This window comes from Suricata suricatta, chromosome 14 (assembly GCF_006229205.1).
Source record: "Suricata suricatta isolate VVHF042 chromosome 14, meerkat_22Aug2017_6uvM2_HiC, whole genome shotgun sequence".
NCBI lineage: Eukaryota > Metazoa > Chordata > Mammalia > Carnivora > Herpestidae > Suricata > Suricata suricatta.
Genome location: NC_043713.1, coordinates 26,108,467 through 26,126,793, shown reverse-complemented (window position 1 = coordinate 26,126,793; position 18,327 = coordinate 26,108,467). Strand labels below are relative to the sequence as shown.

The 18,327-nt window shown below is 42.3% G+C and overlaps 1 protein-coding gene across 2 annotated transcripts in view; it reads right to left on the bottom strand.

The window, feature by feature from the left end:
• Nucleotides 1-92: 92 nt before the first annotated feature.
• The window catches only part of HDHD2 (haloacid dehalogenase like hydrolase domain containing 2), a 34,022-nt gene continuing 15,787 nt past the window's right edge, over nt 93-18,327 (bottom strand). For both annotated transcript variants that reach the window (XM_029922152.1, XM_029922153.1), the window contains exons 4-7: nt 17,143-17,227; nt 7,050-7,266; nt 4,745-4,808; nt 93-932 (exon numbers count right to left, since the gene is read on the bottom strand). In XM_029922152.1, coding sequence (XP_029778012.1) covers nt 829-932; nt 4,745-4,808; nt 7,050-7,266; nt 17,143-17,227 — 470 coding nt within the window. In that variant the 3' untranslated portion in view covers nt 93-828. The remainder of the gene's footprint in view (nt 933-4,744; nt 4,809-7,049; nt 7,267-17,142; nt 17,228-18,327) is intronic.

Below are 18,327 nucleotides of genomic sequence, written 5' to 3'. Positions count from 1 at the left end.
ACTTCAAAAATGCATGGTCTATAAGACATTAAAGGCTTGATTTTAGTTTCTGCACTGTTCCTGTTAATAACAATGTCTAATTAAAACATCTGTAAAATACTGATAGTTTTAATTTTACATAAAATTTCCAAAACAACTGTTACACAGTATAATAGGTATCTGCAATGAATAGGTTATTAATGGAAATATTATTTTAAATTAAAATCAGGTTCTAAATTTAAATTAGTCTTCTCTGGCTAATGAAGAGAAAAAGAAGTCACCCGTGCTGGGAATAATACAGTAGATAATCTAGTTTTCAACATCCGTTAAAGCAAATTCACTTGATCACTTGGGCTAAAGGACAATTTATTTTGCTTCTTCTGACTTGTACTCCACTTGGCACTGGTGACGGATTTCACAGCTGAACTCAATGTTAAAACTAGAGCCCGACATACTTTTCGACACATTATTTTATAATTAAAAAATTGCCACTCAATTTTATTCACAATCTGAACACTCCCCCCTCCCATGTGCCAGTGAGGAGACAGCAGAGAACACGAGTCCCTGCAGGAGCCCCCCGCCCAACCCGGCCTAACCTGATGAATATTTTAAAAGGAATGGCATAAAATCTCCGCTTTCCCGGTCTCTGGGTCTCATCTTCTTTTACAAAATAAAACAAAAGGGATAAACAAGGCATCATGGCTGGCTGCAATTCAATACCTTTCTTTCTAATTAATGCACAATAGAGGAGGGTTGGTCCGTGTCTATCTATGCGGGCGTGGAGTTGGGGAGGGATTCGTTCCAAACAACGGAAAGCTGTTTCCAGTTGCTTCTGATTCACATAAAGGATCATAGTAGATGCTGCAGGATGTGGTCCACAGCATGAGGGAAGCTCTCACAAGTTAAGTAAGGAGGTGGATTAATTTTTTCTTCATCTGCTGCTCGATATTTCCCTGAAATGAAAGTAAAGGCAGTGAGCAAAGGCTACTGTTAGGATGACATGTTAGTCATATCCCATGAGCACCTGGGCTACCACGGGACCGCCCTGGCAAGTACTGCAGAACCGGGCTCCATATCTCCTAAAGCATCTCCCACCGAAATGTCAGATCCAATGAGATGATTCAAAGAAACATCATATCCAACATTCCCCCAGGACTCAGGTCTTTCACAACGGACAGTCACGGGGCCAGGGCACCCAGCAACTAAGGTTTCCTTCAGCTCTCCACTGCTGATAAAATCATTTTCTTCTCCACTTGCCCTAAAGAAAGGAATGGTGATGTAATCAATGCTTTTCAATGGAAGCCAGGACACCACAGGGCAAAGGCTGGTCACCTCCCAAGGGTGACTGGAAATGGCATGTGCTGCCGCCACACAGGGACCCTGTGAGCCTGACAAATGAATGCCTAGGGGTGGGGACAGAAAGTGACAGATGTGCACAGGCCTAGGCCAGGCAGGATGGTCTGCCCAGCAGGGCCCCACGGGGCAGGTACACTGCCTACGTCTGCCCGTCTCCCCGGGCTCTGGAATGAAGGACACACAGCTGAACAGCCTTCCAGAGAGGAACCCTTCCCCACAGTGGTCCCACAGAGCTTTGACAAATGTCAACTGGATGATGCATGGTCCCTCTTTAAACACCTTTAATGGTCCCGATGCCCTTCAGAAAGAACCCGAATCCCTACTGGGGGGATCCCCCCCAGGCCCTTCGTCATGGCCCCGGCATCCCTCCGACCTCAGCACATGCTGCTCCCACAAGACCGCAGGCCTAGACTGGACCTGGCTCTCTGAGGCCCTTCACACCTGCCAGCCCCGCTGCTTGGAACATTCTTCTCACCCGACCACCTCCCTCACGCCTCAGGTCCAACTCCATATTCCCAGCCCATGTTGTTCTCACACTTGGCACCCTGTTCCTTGCCTCCACAATATGTATAACAAGTTGTAATTACACATTTACCTGTTTAACGTCTGTCTCACACCTAAGACTGAGTTCTCTGGCAGCAGGGGCCAGGTCTGGTACACCCCCCAATGAGTTCATTCCAGCACTGAACACAGCGACCAGCACATGGTGAGTAGGCCACAATTTTTTTCTTTAAAAGTGAAAAGGAAAGAAAGAAGGAAGCGCAGAACACCGCTTCAGCGGAGGCCCTGGGGAACAAGCCCAAGTGTCCTGTAGCCTCGGGGGCTGCCTTGTTGCCTCCACACTTCCCCCTTCCCTTTGCTCTCTCATCCCTTTTTCTGTGATCTCTGCCATTCATCTGTCTACATTTTCCAGCATTCTCTGCCTAAATCCAGCTCCCCTAACAACAGACCCGTCGTTTTCTACAATTCCTTCTATTTTCTACAACTACCTGTTCAAGAGGCTGTCCCCAGCGAACACAAAGCCTAAAGGCCCTCTGTTCCACACCTCTGCTCCGTGAAGATGCTTCCTGCCTTGTCTCACTGTGAATTCCTACCGAACAGAGCCAGCATCAAACGTCCAGAGGTAATGAAGATCGACCTCGCTCACCTAGCGTCCTCAAGGCACCTGTCCACAGCACAGGCCACACAGGATACTCTGCTGCTAGTTTTTTTCTCAAGCTTAAATTCTATGAAGTATAAACTCTTGCCATGTTTCTACTTGGTCACGTACATGAGTCAGTGACCAATTACTGTTCATACCGCCTACTTCCTGGATCCAGTGGCTAACGGCGAATATGCGAAAGTCAAGTTTCTTAGCCATGGAGATAAAGGCTTGCAGAATGCTTCTGCGGTCTGGCCCTGCCAGTGGGGGTGTCTACGAAGTACAAATGGACACAGTGGCTTACACAGGTGTGATACTTCCAGCACCTCAAGCTGTGTCTGGCATACAGCAGGTGCTCAATAATGCGGGCTGAGTTCCTGAAGCAGGACACCGTCACTCGTGTCTGCCACATTCACTGTGGCACTCGCTGCTTTGCTGGGTGGATAAATGATGAGTGGAGGGGAGAATACAGGAAGCCATTTAGACGATGTTAGATAAAGAGTGGCCCTATCTTTTCTAGGTGATTGTTTTACATGCTAAACAAATACATTTTGGGTAGGACTAGTCACAGGCCTTTATGAACAAACCGCTGGGCAAACATATCGTCTACCATGTGCTAATCACTGAGCAACAAAACCGCTCAAGACTATACACAAGAAGCCCTGCTCATCGAATAGATCAACATCTTTATGTTAATTTTCAACTCAGGGAGGCCTACTGGTTGTTCAAATGCACAAGGTTCAAGTTTATCAAGGGAGCCAGCTGTTTTGTCTGCTTTTACAACAGTGGGCTTATTTGGGATTTTTTCCAACCAGAGACGAACAGGGCAAACGGGCCTGTTCCCCTGCACTGGACTCAGCTGTTTCACTGGCTCTGCATTTTCAATCTGATCATGCTACACTGCGGCTTCTCTGAGACTAGCGGGGTGCCTCTGTGATAGGCCGATCACAACCAAGTGGCAGTCAGAGAAGGAAGAAGCTACAGAGGCCAGCCAGGGGAGGGGGAGCGGACCTATGAGACACTGGCGGGGGACGGTTTTGATACTTCATGTAAACCCTTAATTGTGTGAGCTAAAGAAAGAAAATGTTCACAGGACTAACACACAAGAGGAAAAATAGTTATCTGAAGATTCCCTCAGTGACCAGAAAATAAAACGGTTGGATGGCAGGAAGGTAAAGATTAAAAGACAGGGAGGGACCATGAGTGTGAGGACTCCTCTGGACTCGATCCCCATACCTCCTCTGTTTTGCTCACACAGAAGGGCAGTAATGTTCCCAGGACCGAGCTGATCATTTTGACTGAGAAATGTGAACTCTGCAGTGACTGGCACCGCCCTCTGCCAGGCTCCAACGACGCCCTTCGGCCCTAGCATAGCGTGTATTCTAGGTTCACGTGGGGCCCTGCCAAATGCTTCTTATTCCATAGGTGCTATAGCTAGGTTTTCTTGCTTCTAGTTTTAAATTTAAAATATATTTTTTTCTGCTGCCCACATTTCCTTGGAAAAATGTCAGTCAGGAGGAAATGTACTTTTTCTAAAAAATTTCCAAGTTGCAGCTCTTCTGTGACATAGTTTCACTACCAACATATGACACCAGGCAGATACGCCTGGACGGCTAGTCAGTACGGACTGAGGCCAGGGCCCAAGACACGGAGTGGGACCACTGCGATCATAATTCTGTGTTAGCGGAGTCCTCCCAACTAAGGTGTTGCTTTCCTTAAATTTACTTTGAGAGACCATAAACAACATTTCTAATTTTGGTGTAGGGAAAAAAGTCCCTAAAACAGTTAAGTGAAAGATAAAAATTTTTTGTGTGATTTTTTTAAAGAATGCAAACATTAACACAAAGTATCAGATTGCTTGGCCCACCATTTCTTCAGGAGACCAACTTTATCATCTTCTAGCTGGCACCAAAAAAAAAAAAAAAAAAAGATACTTTCATAGAGCATCACAATCAGTGGTCTCTGGTCTGTTCTAATGTGGTGATTTGTGTATCCAGAAAATCATACAGATGCTGTCACCTAGCATGGTAGTTATCTCTGGGTAAGTTGTAAAATGACCTCCCAACTCTCTCTGATCTTAATTTTGTGCAGCATGGACCCTCCCATACTGTCTTTTTCCCCTGAGCTCCAAAGCCCATTTTATGTTTGCTCTGTGACAGAAAGAGAATTAAAGTGCCCAGTGGGCTTTGTCATGTCTGCAAAGATTGTTCTCTAAGCAAGTATATTTTACCATCTGTTTTAGAGAAGGCTTCTGCAGAAGATACATACCAGTCTTTACTAAGATACCCAGCATGCCGACATTCTGAGCCCCACCGACATCATCCCTGCAATCCTAGAAGAGCAGAAAGAAAGCATTTAGTTCACTGTCTTCAGTGAGCTCGACAACAAAGCCCTCCCAACTGACAGACTGATTAGGCTGGGATGGCCAACTGTGGCAGCATTTTTTTCCTTCAAATACAAGAGAGGAAAAGGGGGAAATCCACACGGAACCAGCTGAGGAAGCATGCTTTTTGGAAAGAGAAGTGTTGCAGAGGTGGAAAGTATACAACAGACACAGTAATTCTAGTGACCAAACACAAAGAGCACATCTATAGCTCAGGTTTGTTTGTTTTTTTCAGTTTATTTTGAGAGCCAGCAAGCGTAAGTGGGGAAGGGGCAGAGAAAGAGGGGGAGAGAGAGAGAATCCCAAGCAAGCTCCGCACTGTCAGTCCAGAGCCCGATGTGGGGCTCGATCCCATGAGCTGTGGAATCATGAGCTGACCTGAAATCAAAAGTCAGATGTTTAACCACCTGAGCCAGGCAGGTGCCCCATACAGTTCACGTTTTCCACATGAACGTCCGTCTCCTCATGAAACAGATCATAGGCAAAAGCCTTCTATCCAGGGGGCAGCTCTGAAGGTGAATGGCCCACCTGCAGACAGTGAATGGACCAGATTCAGAAGACAGCTCTCCTGCTGCCCATGTGGCGCACTGCCCTTCCTTTCCAGCCAGTTGTCCCTCACAGGCGGATTCAAACCAAATCTGAGTACTGAGATTCTCGGTTAGCTCCACCCTGGGGCTAACAGATCAGATAGAAAAGGAGCTCTCTTTCCAATTCTTACCCAAGATAGGAATGAATATTCTTGGTCGACTATGAGGATAAATATCAGGTAATAAGAATCCAAGGACCAGAGGAAATATCAAGAATGTCAATCTTGCCACCTCATATCTTTAGGGGACTTTAGACAGGACTCATTGAGACCATGCCTGAAGAAAAGTTTTTTCTCAAAAATCATTAATATTCAACAACAGACCTTGGAAACGAGTTCTAGAATGTCAAAATCTCCGAAGTCTAACTGAAAACCCTCCATTGCATCTAAACTTGCCACAGTGAAGTGGCAGAGATGGGGAGAGGGAGAGAAGGCAGAAGGGAGGTGAGGAAAGTAGGCAAGGAAAGGGGGGGAAAACCTGCTGTCTCTTGAGGGACAGACAGCCTTCCACACCGCTGAACAACTGCCATTGCACGCCCTTGCCAGCGCCCACCCTGTCCCAACATTGGAAATTCCAGCATAAAGAATTCTGACATCTCCACGTCTTCAAACACACATTTGCCTGGGAAAGTCAGCTATTGGTTTGCCAAAAGGAAAAGATGGTTTCTCAAAGCAGCATCGAGTTTAGTGACTGCCCTATTCAGGGTCAGGTGAGTGAATAAGGAAGTGGAAGAGGCAATGAGCAGGACCATGATACACCTGCACCATCCCAAGTCAAGAAGCCAACGGACCATAGTTTTTTTGGAGGAAGTCCAGCGCCTGGAGTTCTGCCTCCAGTGGGGCCGCTAATTCGCTGTGGAGTGTAGACGTGGGGCCTCACCTCTGGGCTTCGGGGTCTCAGGCTATCAGATGAGGGGATTTGGAAGAGACAACCTCGAAGGTCCCTTCTAGCTCATAAAGTGTTTATTTAAAACTGAAATATAATCCTTGCCACCTATGTGCCACAAGCCAATGTGCTTTCTAGCTCTTTCCTCCTCACAACATACATGGAAAATAATGTCTTCCCAAGACACTGGGGCAAACTGTCGAGGTGCTCTCGGCCAGAGGTTACTGGCAAAGCCTACGATCATCCAGGGTCAGTCCTACCAATCAGAGGGCTGAGGGAATCAATATCCGTAGCTATTTGTGGCACAGTGACTGGGAAGTTCTTCCATAAAGCATATACTAGGGGAAAAAATCGATAACGGTAGAATTCTTTAGGTGTATGCTGTTCTCTGTGTAAGTAAGATTCACAAAAACAAATCTGTGTAGAGGTTTTTCTTCAAAAAGACATAGAAAACACTTAATTGACTTGCACTAAACAGTCTTTTGAATCGTACACATCTCACCACACTGTGAACAATGTCAGAAATAATCAAAATTTCAGTTCTTTAGAAAAACATCACACGCATCTCTGGACAGGCCTGTTTATAAGTAGGTACCACTTACTGCCAGCTGATCACAGCAGAAACACAGTCTGTATCTGTTTCAAAGCAGTGCTTCCGAGTTGGGTTTTCCCACTGTGACAGGTAAGCTTGGGGCATTTCCTGGCCTTTTCTACTTACATCTCCTATCATCACGGCCTCCTCAGGTTCACATCCAGTGCCCCGCAAAGCTTCCAGAAAGAACGTTTTCTCTGGTTTTCCCACTACTGTGGCTTGGGTGTCTGTGGCATACTCTAAAGCCGTCACGAAGGGGCCGGGTCCCAGGGCCAGGCCATCTTTCCTCTTGTAATACCTGGCCTTGTGGATCGCGATCAGAGGTGCCCCATCCAGGAGTAACCTAGTGAGACAGAGAAAATGGAAATTGGCTAAAAGCAAGGCTTTTATGATTGGAAAGGAATGTCAGACTCACAAAGTGGTTTTATTCACACTCACAGAAACAAATAGTTTCTTATTAACTTTTAATGACTTGCTGTCTTCTAATGAATTCGCTGAGAACTGCTGGGAATTACACTCAGATACGCGCAAGAAAGGTGATAGATTATTAAATTTGGGATTGCTTCAACCTTTTACCTTTAGTGGTTTCAGACACTTTACCCAAATCACCAGGGAAAGAGAATGAAGAGAAGTAAAGCTAAATAAGACACTGGAGGGAAGAAGCTTAACTTAATGAGACAAGTTGTTTCAACTTTCCCTGACGGTAAGCAGGAGGCTCTTGAGCCTTTTACAACCCTACACAACTGTTGCTGCGCAGACACATTCCAGAAATATCTGGATTCCTCTTTACGCCAGAATGCAAGTTTCTTTCTAATTTGGAAATTTAGGAGAGCACTTTACAAGGACTTCCTGCTTGTTCCTCTACCTCTTCGTTCTACCTCTGAATGCTTGGGACGTTACTTTGCAAATCAGGCACACACCGAGTGCCAAGTTCCTTCCTTTGTCCTGACTTAGGACAAATGCTCTCAGGCCAACCAAAAGGGCAGAGTTCTCCCAGCCGGTTGAGAACCAAACTCTACATATAGCTAAGGAGTCCCTTTAGTGACGCAGGCAAAGCATAATCCAAGAAACCACACAACCTCTGCATACTTCCCTCCCAACCCCCTTCCCCAAACAGCCGTCAGCCATCCCGACATGCAGCCTGCAGTCAGGGACACAGCAGAGTCCGCACAGTCTCGTCTCACGGATTGCGGGGCGTGATCTGATTCTCCAACTGCTTTTACCCAGTGTAATAAATGATCTCACTAGCTTAATTTACTTTAAGTCATCTCCTTAGTTAAAATATTTAGTATGTCCATCAAGGAGGAATTCACCACATCTTACCCTTCACAATTATGAGTAATTAAGCGCTCAACTATGAATCTGCTAAATTATTCTTGTCAGTGGGCACAGAAATGCCTTCCTGTGGGAGATGCAGAATTCAGACATTTGTGATTAAATATTTTATTAAGTAAAAACCAATACTGGACTATTACAGGGCCTTATTGTTAGTTACTATGAATTGTTCACAGCACGGGGTAGATCCTCCAAATGTATTCACTAAGTATTAATACAAACTTACTTCTTAAAGCTGATCTTGAAATCCAACAGTTAGGAAACCTGATAAAGCCACGATGTTGGCCTTAAAGAAACACTGCTGAGAGTGAGATAATAATGGGTAATTTATCTCTCCCCCCATCCTTGTCATCCCTCCCCCAGTCCCATTTATTTGCTACTCTACCACGGAACTGGAATTCTTTATGTAACAGACCTCAAAATTGCTTTCTACTTATATAGCTAACCTAGAACTCATTTGATTTAGCTTTGTTAATATTTTATTATAAGTTAACTGGGGATAAGACTTATCAGCTTGATTGATGTGTGTACTTAATTCCCAGGCAGTACTTGAGTGCCTTCCCTGGAAGGGCGGGATCTGTGGGCTCCTCCACATCTAAACGGGAGCTGGTTCTCCAGCAGGCTGGAGAAGACAGGCATCTCTCGTGGAAGTGGCTCCCGCTTCTATTGGCCTTCTCTGCACAACATGAGCTTTCCCGAATCCTGAAGAGCCCAGGCAAATTCGGGATGGACTGAAAGGAAAGTGTTTTCTAGGACACAGATGAAAAGATCTTTAAACATTTAAAAAAATATCAAAAATAGACACCAATGCTTGTACACTTTCTAGACAGGGGAACAAAGGGTTGGTTGCTTTTGTTACCACAAGATGTGCATCAGCAGGAAATCAGAATATTCTGTCTATATCTAACTGTAAAACTATGGAGGTTCAAAACACAAGGGAAAAAAAGGCATAAGGAAGGCCTGATTTAAAAATCTGTGGCTGTAGGTAGGGGCGCCTGGGTGGCTCAGTCAGTCAAGCGTCCTACTCTTGATTTTGGCTCAGGTCATAGTCTTGTGGTTCATGTATTCAAGCCCTGCATCAGGTTCTGCACTACAGTGCGGAGTCTGCTTGGGATCCTCTCTTGTTCTCTCTCTTCCCCCACCCACCTCTCCCCTACCCATATGTACTCTCTTGTACCCTCTCTTTCTCTCTCTCAAAATAAAGAAATTTTAAAAAAAAGTACAGATGAGATCACATCCCTATCACACTCAGAAGCCCTCAACAACTTCTCACTGCAAACAGTATAAAACCCAAAGTCCTCACTACAGCCTAAGGCCCTGTCTTATCTGACCCCCCCACCTACATCTCCAGTCCTAAGTCACCTTTCCCATCCATGGTTGTGCACCAGACACAATTGTCTTTTCTCAGTTCTTAAAAAAATGTCACTTTGTTGTGTTTCAGCCTATATATCCAGTGTTCTCTCCTCCTGAAACAGTTCCCCTGACTTTCACAGGGCTATCTTCTGCTCAGCTTCAATGTCATCACGACAAGGAAGCATTTCCAACCTCCGTATGTAAAGTGGACTTCCTCCTTACCTCCAGTCTCTTCTCTCATCACCCTCTGTCCCTTGTATCATTTCCCAGAGTTTAGAATCCTTACTCAACTGTGACTGGTCTTCCTCACTAGAATAGAATAGAATTTCCGCCATGCCCATCAGTTTTACTCAGCATGGTATCCCTTACTTCCAAAACACACACACACACAAACCCTGGCACCTCTCACTAAATGGCTACTGAATAAATTAATGGATGAAGCCCCGTACATCTGAGTGTCCTGATTTAACATGACAAATAATGCCTACCTTCTTGGGGGACAAAGATGATATATTCAAACCTTTTCACAGTATCTGTCTGACAATAATGGCAATTATTTTTCTTCATAAATACAGGAAGTGTGGTATCTATGCTATTTAAAACAGGTAACAACAAATCACTTCATGTATGTAGGCCTCGGTTTCTTTTCAAACGAAGAGGCTGAAGTAGACTAGGGCTCTTCGATCTCAGCACTACTGACATCTTGGACTGGAAAATGCTGTTGTGGGGCCATCCTCTACACTTGTAGGACGTGTAGTGGCATCCCTGGCCTCTACCTGCTAGATGCCAGTAGCATGGCTCACCTCAGTCGTGACAACCAAATATGTCTCCAGACATCGCCAAATGTTCTTGGGAAGCAAAAGTATCCATGGTGGAGAACCACTGACGACTGCCAAATCCTGATCCTCCGATGGGCCCGAGAAACACAAGCTACCAAAAGCCCAAACTAAACAACAGTGAATCATGAAATGTATCAAAGGAAAAGCTCATTAACAATTAGTGGAAACCTTCAGAGTATCTCCAATGTCACAGTGCCACAGTAACTGTCTCATTCATAGCAGGCTACCTACTGTCACTTCTCTTTAGTTCTGCAGTTGGGGCCCCAGAGAGAATAAAGCAAAAAAAGAAATAAAAATATAAAGTTGGTAAGGAAGAAGTAATTCTCTCATTATTTGTAGATGACACAATTGTCTATGTAGGAAATCCAATCCAAAAGACTCTCCAAATAACTTATTGTAAGATCAGTAAACACAAGGTTAACATTAAAAAACTCAATTATACTTCTGTGTATTAGCAACTCCACTTAAAATTGAAATTTAATAAAATGCCATTTATAACAGACTCAAAAAACAAGAAATACAAGGATTTAATTTAACAAATGAGCACATATGGCGCCCAAAAGACATGCAGAAGAATGTGTGTAGCAGCTTTATTCAAAACAGCCCAAACTGGAAATAACCATAGTTCCATTAATGGTGGAGTAAATAATTAAATAAATAGTGGCATATCCATACAACGGACTACTGTACAATAACAACAATAAGAAAAAAAAGAAAAAAGAAAACTAAGCATTGCTACATGCAACAACCTGGGGAACCTCGAAATCCGACAGACATGCTACAATGACACGACTGCACTCATATGAAGATCAAGAACTGGCAACACTGCCTGAAATCACGGTGGGCACCTTAGGGAAGGGGCAGTGTTGACTGCGGAGGGGGCTGTAAATGTTCTGGCTCTCGGTCAGAGTGGAGGTTACATAGTTTTGTCTACGTGTAAGATTTTATTGAGTTGTATACTGACCATCTGTGCCTGTTATACATCAAATTTAAAAAATCAGTGATATATTCATGTGATTTACTCACCTGAAGCTTTTACTAACCTTGACCATAAAAGAATCTCCCCAATTGATGAGATAATAAGAGTTGTTAGTGACTGATACTCAGCTCAATTCTGTATTCTGACCTTCAAACTGGCATATAAAGTTGTCCTCTTGTATATATAAAATGGAATGCTTTTTATATAACTCAAGTTCATAAGTCTTAAACAATTTCTCACCTCCAAAATGTTTTATTTTTACAGTCTGGACTTTGATTTAAAAAACTGCATAGAGGGGCGCCTGGGTGGCTCAGTTGGTTGAGCGTCCGACTTCGGCACACATCATGATCTCACAGTTTGTGGGTTCAAGCCCCACGTCAGGCTCTGTGCTGACTGCTAGCTCAGAGCCTGGAGTCTGCTTCCGGTTCTGTGTGTCCCTCTCTCTGTCTCTGTCTCTCAGAAATAAATAAAAGTTAAAAAAAAACCTGCATAGTAATCGGCCCTTTCAAAACAGAAAAAACCCACAGAAATATTTCTACTTTAAGCCCTGCTGCCACATCCTTTTGAAATTGCTCATATCCGGGGCTCCAAATACCTAGAAAAAATCCAGGAGTTACTGTCCAAATGCACTAGCTGAGGCTGGTATTGTTGATTTTTTTCTTCCCTTTCTCTTCTTCTCTAAGGTACTGAATATACGGGAGTAAACGTTTTGTTTCCTTTCTTAAGGAGACGGGGTGAAGAAAGCAATTCAACACTTAACAGAAATCATTCACGGTAATAAGACTCTCCTCCCCCAAACCAAAAAGACCCTAATTTCTATACCCCTTTAGGACTTTTTGGGGACTCATGTACCTTGCAACAATTATAGGAAAGAAGTCATTAACATTAAGTTTTGAAACATGATCGGGAGGCAGCCTGCATCTCTGCACTGACCTGTGAAAGTTGTGACTTATCTCCAGTGATAAGGACATTTTAATAGCTCCTCTAGAAGCTCCAGGGCAGCTGCTCTTAATTTAGAAAAAAATAAACCTTTTAATTTTTCCAAGGTTAAACTATTCTCTGCATTTTTCCCCCAAATTCCTTTGACCCACCAACTATACTTCAGAAACAATCTTAAGGAATGAACACAAATACTGCTTAGAAAATGTATTCTCATTTTTTCAAAACAAACTTTAAAATCCTGGAAATAACCAATAGGAAGCAGATGGCTACACAATTTACTGCACTTTTTAAAGTGGAATATGCTTTGAGAATCAAACATTACTTAAGAATATAGAAAAAAAGGGGTGCCTGGGTGGCTCAGTTGGTTAAGCATCTGACTCTTGATTTCGGCTCAGGTTATGATCTCATGGTTCGTGAGCTCGAGCCCTCCACTGGGCTCTGCACTGAGATGCACTCTCTCATAAAATAAACATTAAAAAAAAAGTAATATAGAAAAACCTGTACATCATGGGATTATTATTTTTTTTAATGTTTAGTCATTTTTGAGAGACAGAGTGTGAACCGGGGAGAGGCAGAGAGAGGGGGGACAGGGACCCAAAGCAGGCTCTGAGCTGACAGCAGCAAGCCTGATGTGGGGCTCAAACTCAAGAACCCTGAGATCATGACCTGAGAGAAGTTGGATGCTCAACAGACTGAGCCACTCAGGTGCGCACATCGTGGGGTTTTTAAAAAGCAAGTTACCACACAGTATTACACCTTTCATCTAAATATTTATGTGCATGGAAACAAACGAGTTATGTGCTAACATGAGACTCTCTTTAGGTGGCAGGATTATAGGTGATTTATTTATTCTCTTTTCTTTTTTGAACATTTAAACTTTTCTACAACAAAGACGTATTACTTTTGTGCTGATTTTTTTTTTTTCAGTCTTGTCACTAAGGTCAAATTAGGTTATTAAGGGAGCGGCTTGCCCAGCAGCGTTTCTCCTAATAGAGACCATCAAATTTAATTATAATTGGTCCATTGCTAAAATGCTCAAGCTCTGCGTTTCTAATTCAGGTCTGATGATGGGGAAAAACACCCTTGCTGCAAGCTCATTCTATGGCTGGGAAAGTGAAGGAACTTGAGGTTTGGATGTGTGTGTTGATGAATTATACAACACTACCAGGAGAGGAAGAAAATGGATGAATATATAACATGTAAAACGTGTTAAATAATATTACATACTGTCTAGGGATAGCTATGTATGTGCTATAAGTATAAAGAAATATATGACAATGATAAACATGAAATTCATAACCTTGGTTACTTTTGGGTCTTGGGCAATAAAATTGGGGAGGGATCTGCAGGGGATATCAAATGTGTTGAGAGTTTGTATTTTTTAAACTGGCTAATAGGCATATGAGTGTTCATTATATTATACTTTGTATCTTTTAGTATTAGGTAAAAAGAGGGAAAGCCACCAATGGCTCCTAGGATTTGAATGTCTTACAGAATCCAAACCCAAATCATATCTACTCCTGATCGGTGGTTCCCGTCCTTCCCCAAAATCAATTCTTTAAATTCAGTATTCTCAACTTCATTCAGACATTTAAGACATGTTTGTAGACAGACTGTACTGTGCATTTGTGGGGGGAGGGAACTATTCATTCAAAACACAGTAAATAAGAGGCAGTGTAATGTGGAAGGTTGATGTATCTGCCTGAGGGCAATATGCCCCTGAAGCTGTTATGCAAGGCAGCTATGCAACGGGGTTTAAAATCCAATGCTTATTCTCATTATCAACCTGAATAGTAATTTAGCTAATCGGTGGTTCATTTGAGATGTCTATATTTGCCACACACGATCCAAACAGCTGTAGTCATTGGTTGGGAGGCATAGTCTCAATGGAGACATCAATATGCAAAGAAGGGCAAGACCTAAAATCCTTCTGTTAATTCTCCACCCAGCTGTTAAGTGCATTTGTGAAATTAGAGTTGACCTATAAGTGCACTGTAATGCTTTAAAACGTAGTGTTTAAAAAAATCAATATGGTTAGGGAAGTGTACTAATTAGACAGCATCCGAGCAATTACAAAGTCAGTATTATGTCAACGTACATTTTTATTACCCTGAATCTAGTACTCATCGAAGACAGAGACCTCCCAACTTCCTATTAAATATGTCCTTCCCAAATTACCAGCTGAAATCAATCAATACCTTCTCCTTGAATTCTGTGGTTAAAGCAATGGGTAAAGGGTAGTGGGAGAAGTTGACAAGAAATCAGAGCAAGTTCTCCATCACAAATGGAAACTGGTTTTGGCACAGTTGTAAATTTTACTTAAGGAGAAGGTCAGATAACCACTCACCCCTCTCCCCAAGAAACTAAAGAAGGAGAACTGAGGTAGGTGAAGCAAAAGAAATTTTAGCACTATATACCCCAAAGTACATCTGCAAGCAACATGGCTTAGCAATGGGTCTCTGGGAAACAACTATAGTAAATGGATACTGAGCAACTATAAAAAGTGGGTTTGTTCCTTTTAAATACAGGCTTGACCATCACAGTGACTAAGAGAGTCACAAATAAAAGTGCATAAGTAGCCATAGTTTCCATTAACTGAGGATCTAAAATTAATGCTCATACAGGGGAAAAAGGTGGATGTTCCCAAAGTGCTAGTTTTGGCCCCAAAGACTCCATGGGAACAGCCGTTGCCAAGATCAACAGCAAAAAATGTGCCCAGATGTGTCAACCCTGTAGTGAATTTTAAAGTTTCTGACAAACATTCAGATACTTAGAAAATGAATCCTACATCAAGTATATGTTGCCATTATTCTTGTAGATTTCTGTACTGGTAAGAAAATGATTTTTTTTTTGCTTTAAATGTTTATTTATTTTTGAGAAAGAGAGAGAGACAGAACGTGAGCGGGGAAGGAACAGAAAGAGGGAGACACAGACTCAAAAGTAGGCTCCAGGCTCCGAGCTGTCAGCACAGAGCCCGATGCCAGGCTCAAACCCACAAACCGTGAGATCATGACCTGAGCCAAAGCCAGACGCTCAACCGACTGAGCTACCCAGGCATCCCAGAAAATATTTTCATGGCATTCTTTGTAATTAAATACCACAAATTTACCAAGCAATTAAAAAATACTTTTTAAACAAGTTCACTGTAACCTGATGCAATATTTAGAACTACTTATCTCATTGTAAATTTAAAGGCAAATTACACTGTTTAATGGTTTGACAAGAAGTAAAAGATGAAAAATGAAAAATCTGAAAAATGAAAAATTCAAGGAAAACAATTGATCTCCCTCTAGAGCAGATTTGCAGGTACATTCTGGTCCACTTTATCTTAGGAAGTATGAGAACCAGTACGCTGTCTTCCTTTTGAAGCAGCAGCGAAAATTTCACATAAACAAAATGCACACATAAGTGGAAGTTTATAACATTTTCCGTGTTGTTATTTCCCCACACTTCTCCCAGCAGCCTCTGGAACCCCTCCACTTAGACACCCCAAAGGCCCAATAGCCCCAAGCTAAACTTATCACCTCCTAAGCCCTGACAGGGAGTGTTCTGTCATATGTGCTCACATTAGACATCTGGACGTTTTCCTTCAAGTCATGTCAACACTACCTAAACCTGCTTCTTCATCCCTATTGTCACTGTCCCAGTTCAGACTACTATTATCACTTATCAGGTAATTTCTTTGAAAATGTGGTCAAATGTGCCAACTTTTCTTGATAGCCTAGATATGGTCACTGGAGGAAGAATCGCAGGTACTGTGCTTGGAGTGTTAGCCTGGACGGTATCTTCCCTCAGAGAATAGCAGAGTCAATGGAGAATCACAGGAATGATAATAGAAGATAAAATTGAAACTCTGTCCCACAGGATTAACGAGGTTAAAATGACCAGAAAGTTTAAAGCTTGTTTTTCAGAGAACTGTTGCCCCTTTAATCAGCTATTTTGTCTTTTCAGATCCCACTAACAAATCCTCTCTGCAGAGGCCTGGACTCAAGGTCATCCAATACGGTTCCAGTCCATGAACAGGCAAAGCCCTGCTTTCCTTACTTGAGATAAGGAGCCCAAGACCCCATTCTGTTTATACCAGCTCTCAGAACATGCCCACAGCCCCTTCTTCTCTTCGTCCTCAGATAACCTGCTGATGTCAGGGGCTAAATTTTGCCGCATTCTGGTGTTAAATCTCCACCCCAAAGTGAACATAGGACATGTTACATATGTGTTTGCTCAGTGATCCTGTTCCATCTTTCCTCATGAATAGTCATATAGGTTTCCCTGCCCTTTTCATCAATAGTTATGTAATCTCAACCCCTATGTTTACAAAACACGTGTTCTCTACCCCTCTGGGGAGGCAGATTTGAGGTCTGTCCTCTACTCTCCTCCTCTGGCTTCCTCTCAAATAAGCTTTCCTTGCTGCAAACCTATATCTCAGTGATTGGCTTTGCTTCCCATCGAGCAGATGGACTTGGGTTCCCTTACAAAATTGCTAGCTTCACAGATGCAATTTTATTATGAATTTCTGCCTGAGGATATTGATTCTACAAGCCAGAAAAATCCCAATGATCATCATTTTTTAACATATTATTTTTAAAAAACTAAGCAAGATAGTAAAAAATGTGATTTAATGTTGATCTTCAAGTGATCTTGAAGATATCTATCCTTCTGTATAATTTGGGCAGCCAGAAAGTAAATTATACCTATAACCTCACTGACAGAGACTCAGGAAGGGAAGAGAGGAGTGTATGATCAGATGAAAAATAAATAGCTGAACACTTACCGGAATGCTTGATTCAGAATTTGATAATGAAAATGTTCTGGTGCCAATCCTATGACCACAGCATTAGGATCGCTTGTCTGTATTCCTGGGAAAGGAAAAATACATAATTGTTGGAAAATGCAATTAACTGTAATGATACATTTTATAATAAAATAGCTTTAGTCAATCAAATACAAATTTTTACTATAGCCATAATTTGAAATTTAAGAGATTATCGTGCTCAATGTACTTTGGAAGTATAAATAATACTTAAAGAAAAGCGTCTCCTAGGATTTTCGCACATTCCTTTTGCATGGTGTTACAGAGACTCAGTAACTAGAAGATCTCAACAGAAGCTTGTAACTTAATGTTCTCGAACAAGTGACAATTTCTAACTTTAAAAAGCTTTGCTGATTACAATCAACAAGAACAGTCATGAGTTCTCCATGAGCTCTCAAATCAATAGCACCTGATGAGGAACTGAAAGTCTAAGAGGCAAGGGAAATTAGACTTTCTAATTGACACAGTTCAGGTTAACACATTCGTGATAAATATGGAATGTAGATACATTCTATAGTTTTCTACTGAGTGCCTCATCTACTTTTAGTTCCACAAATATTAATTTATAATTAAAGCATGTTTAAGGCCTTGGTATCTGAAAACAGAACTTCAAGTATGAGACTCAAACGAGTACACTTACCATTGCAATTACTAAAAGACTGATTAAAGGCTCTGTGGATTATCCATATACAGCTCCTATTTGCCTCTCTTACTCCCTGTCTTGAAGCATTTGCATCATCGAGTCCACCAAAATGTGAGGGGAAGAAATAGAAAGAGCAGACACCCAAGGTTTCCAATTTTCTCCTTACCAGTAGCCACGAGTGTCAGATAATTCAGAATCATCTAAGCATTGGTTATCATTGCTTCTAGACTTTTGCAGTGGCAGAGCAAGTGACATGTATTTTTTCAGAGAACAAGGAAGTTGTTAAAAAATATTTTAAATCCAAAATTAGTAATATACAGCTTGTTTTCATATTTGTATCTCTTTTTACTTACACATAAAATTTGGGGTACTACCAATAATACTAGCATGATTACTACTTTGCTTTAACAATAACAATATCTGGACGCCTGAATGGCTCAGTCAGTTAAGCATCTGACTTTGATTTCAGCTCAGGTCATATCTCATGGTTCCTAAGTTCGAGA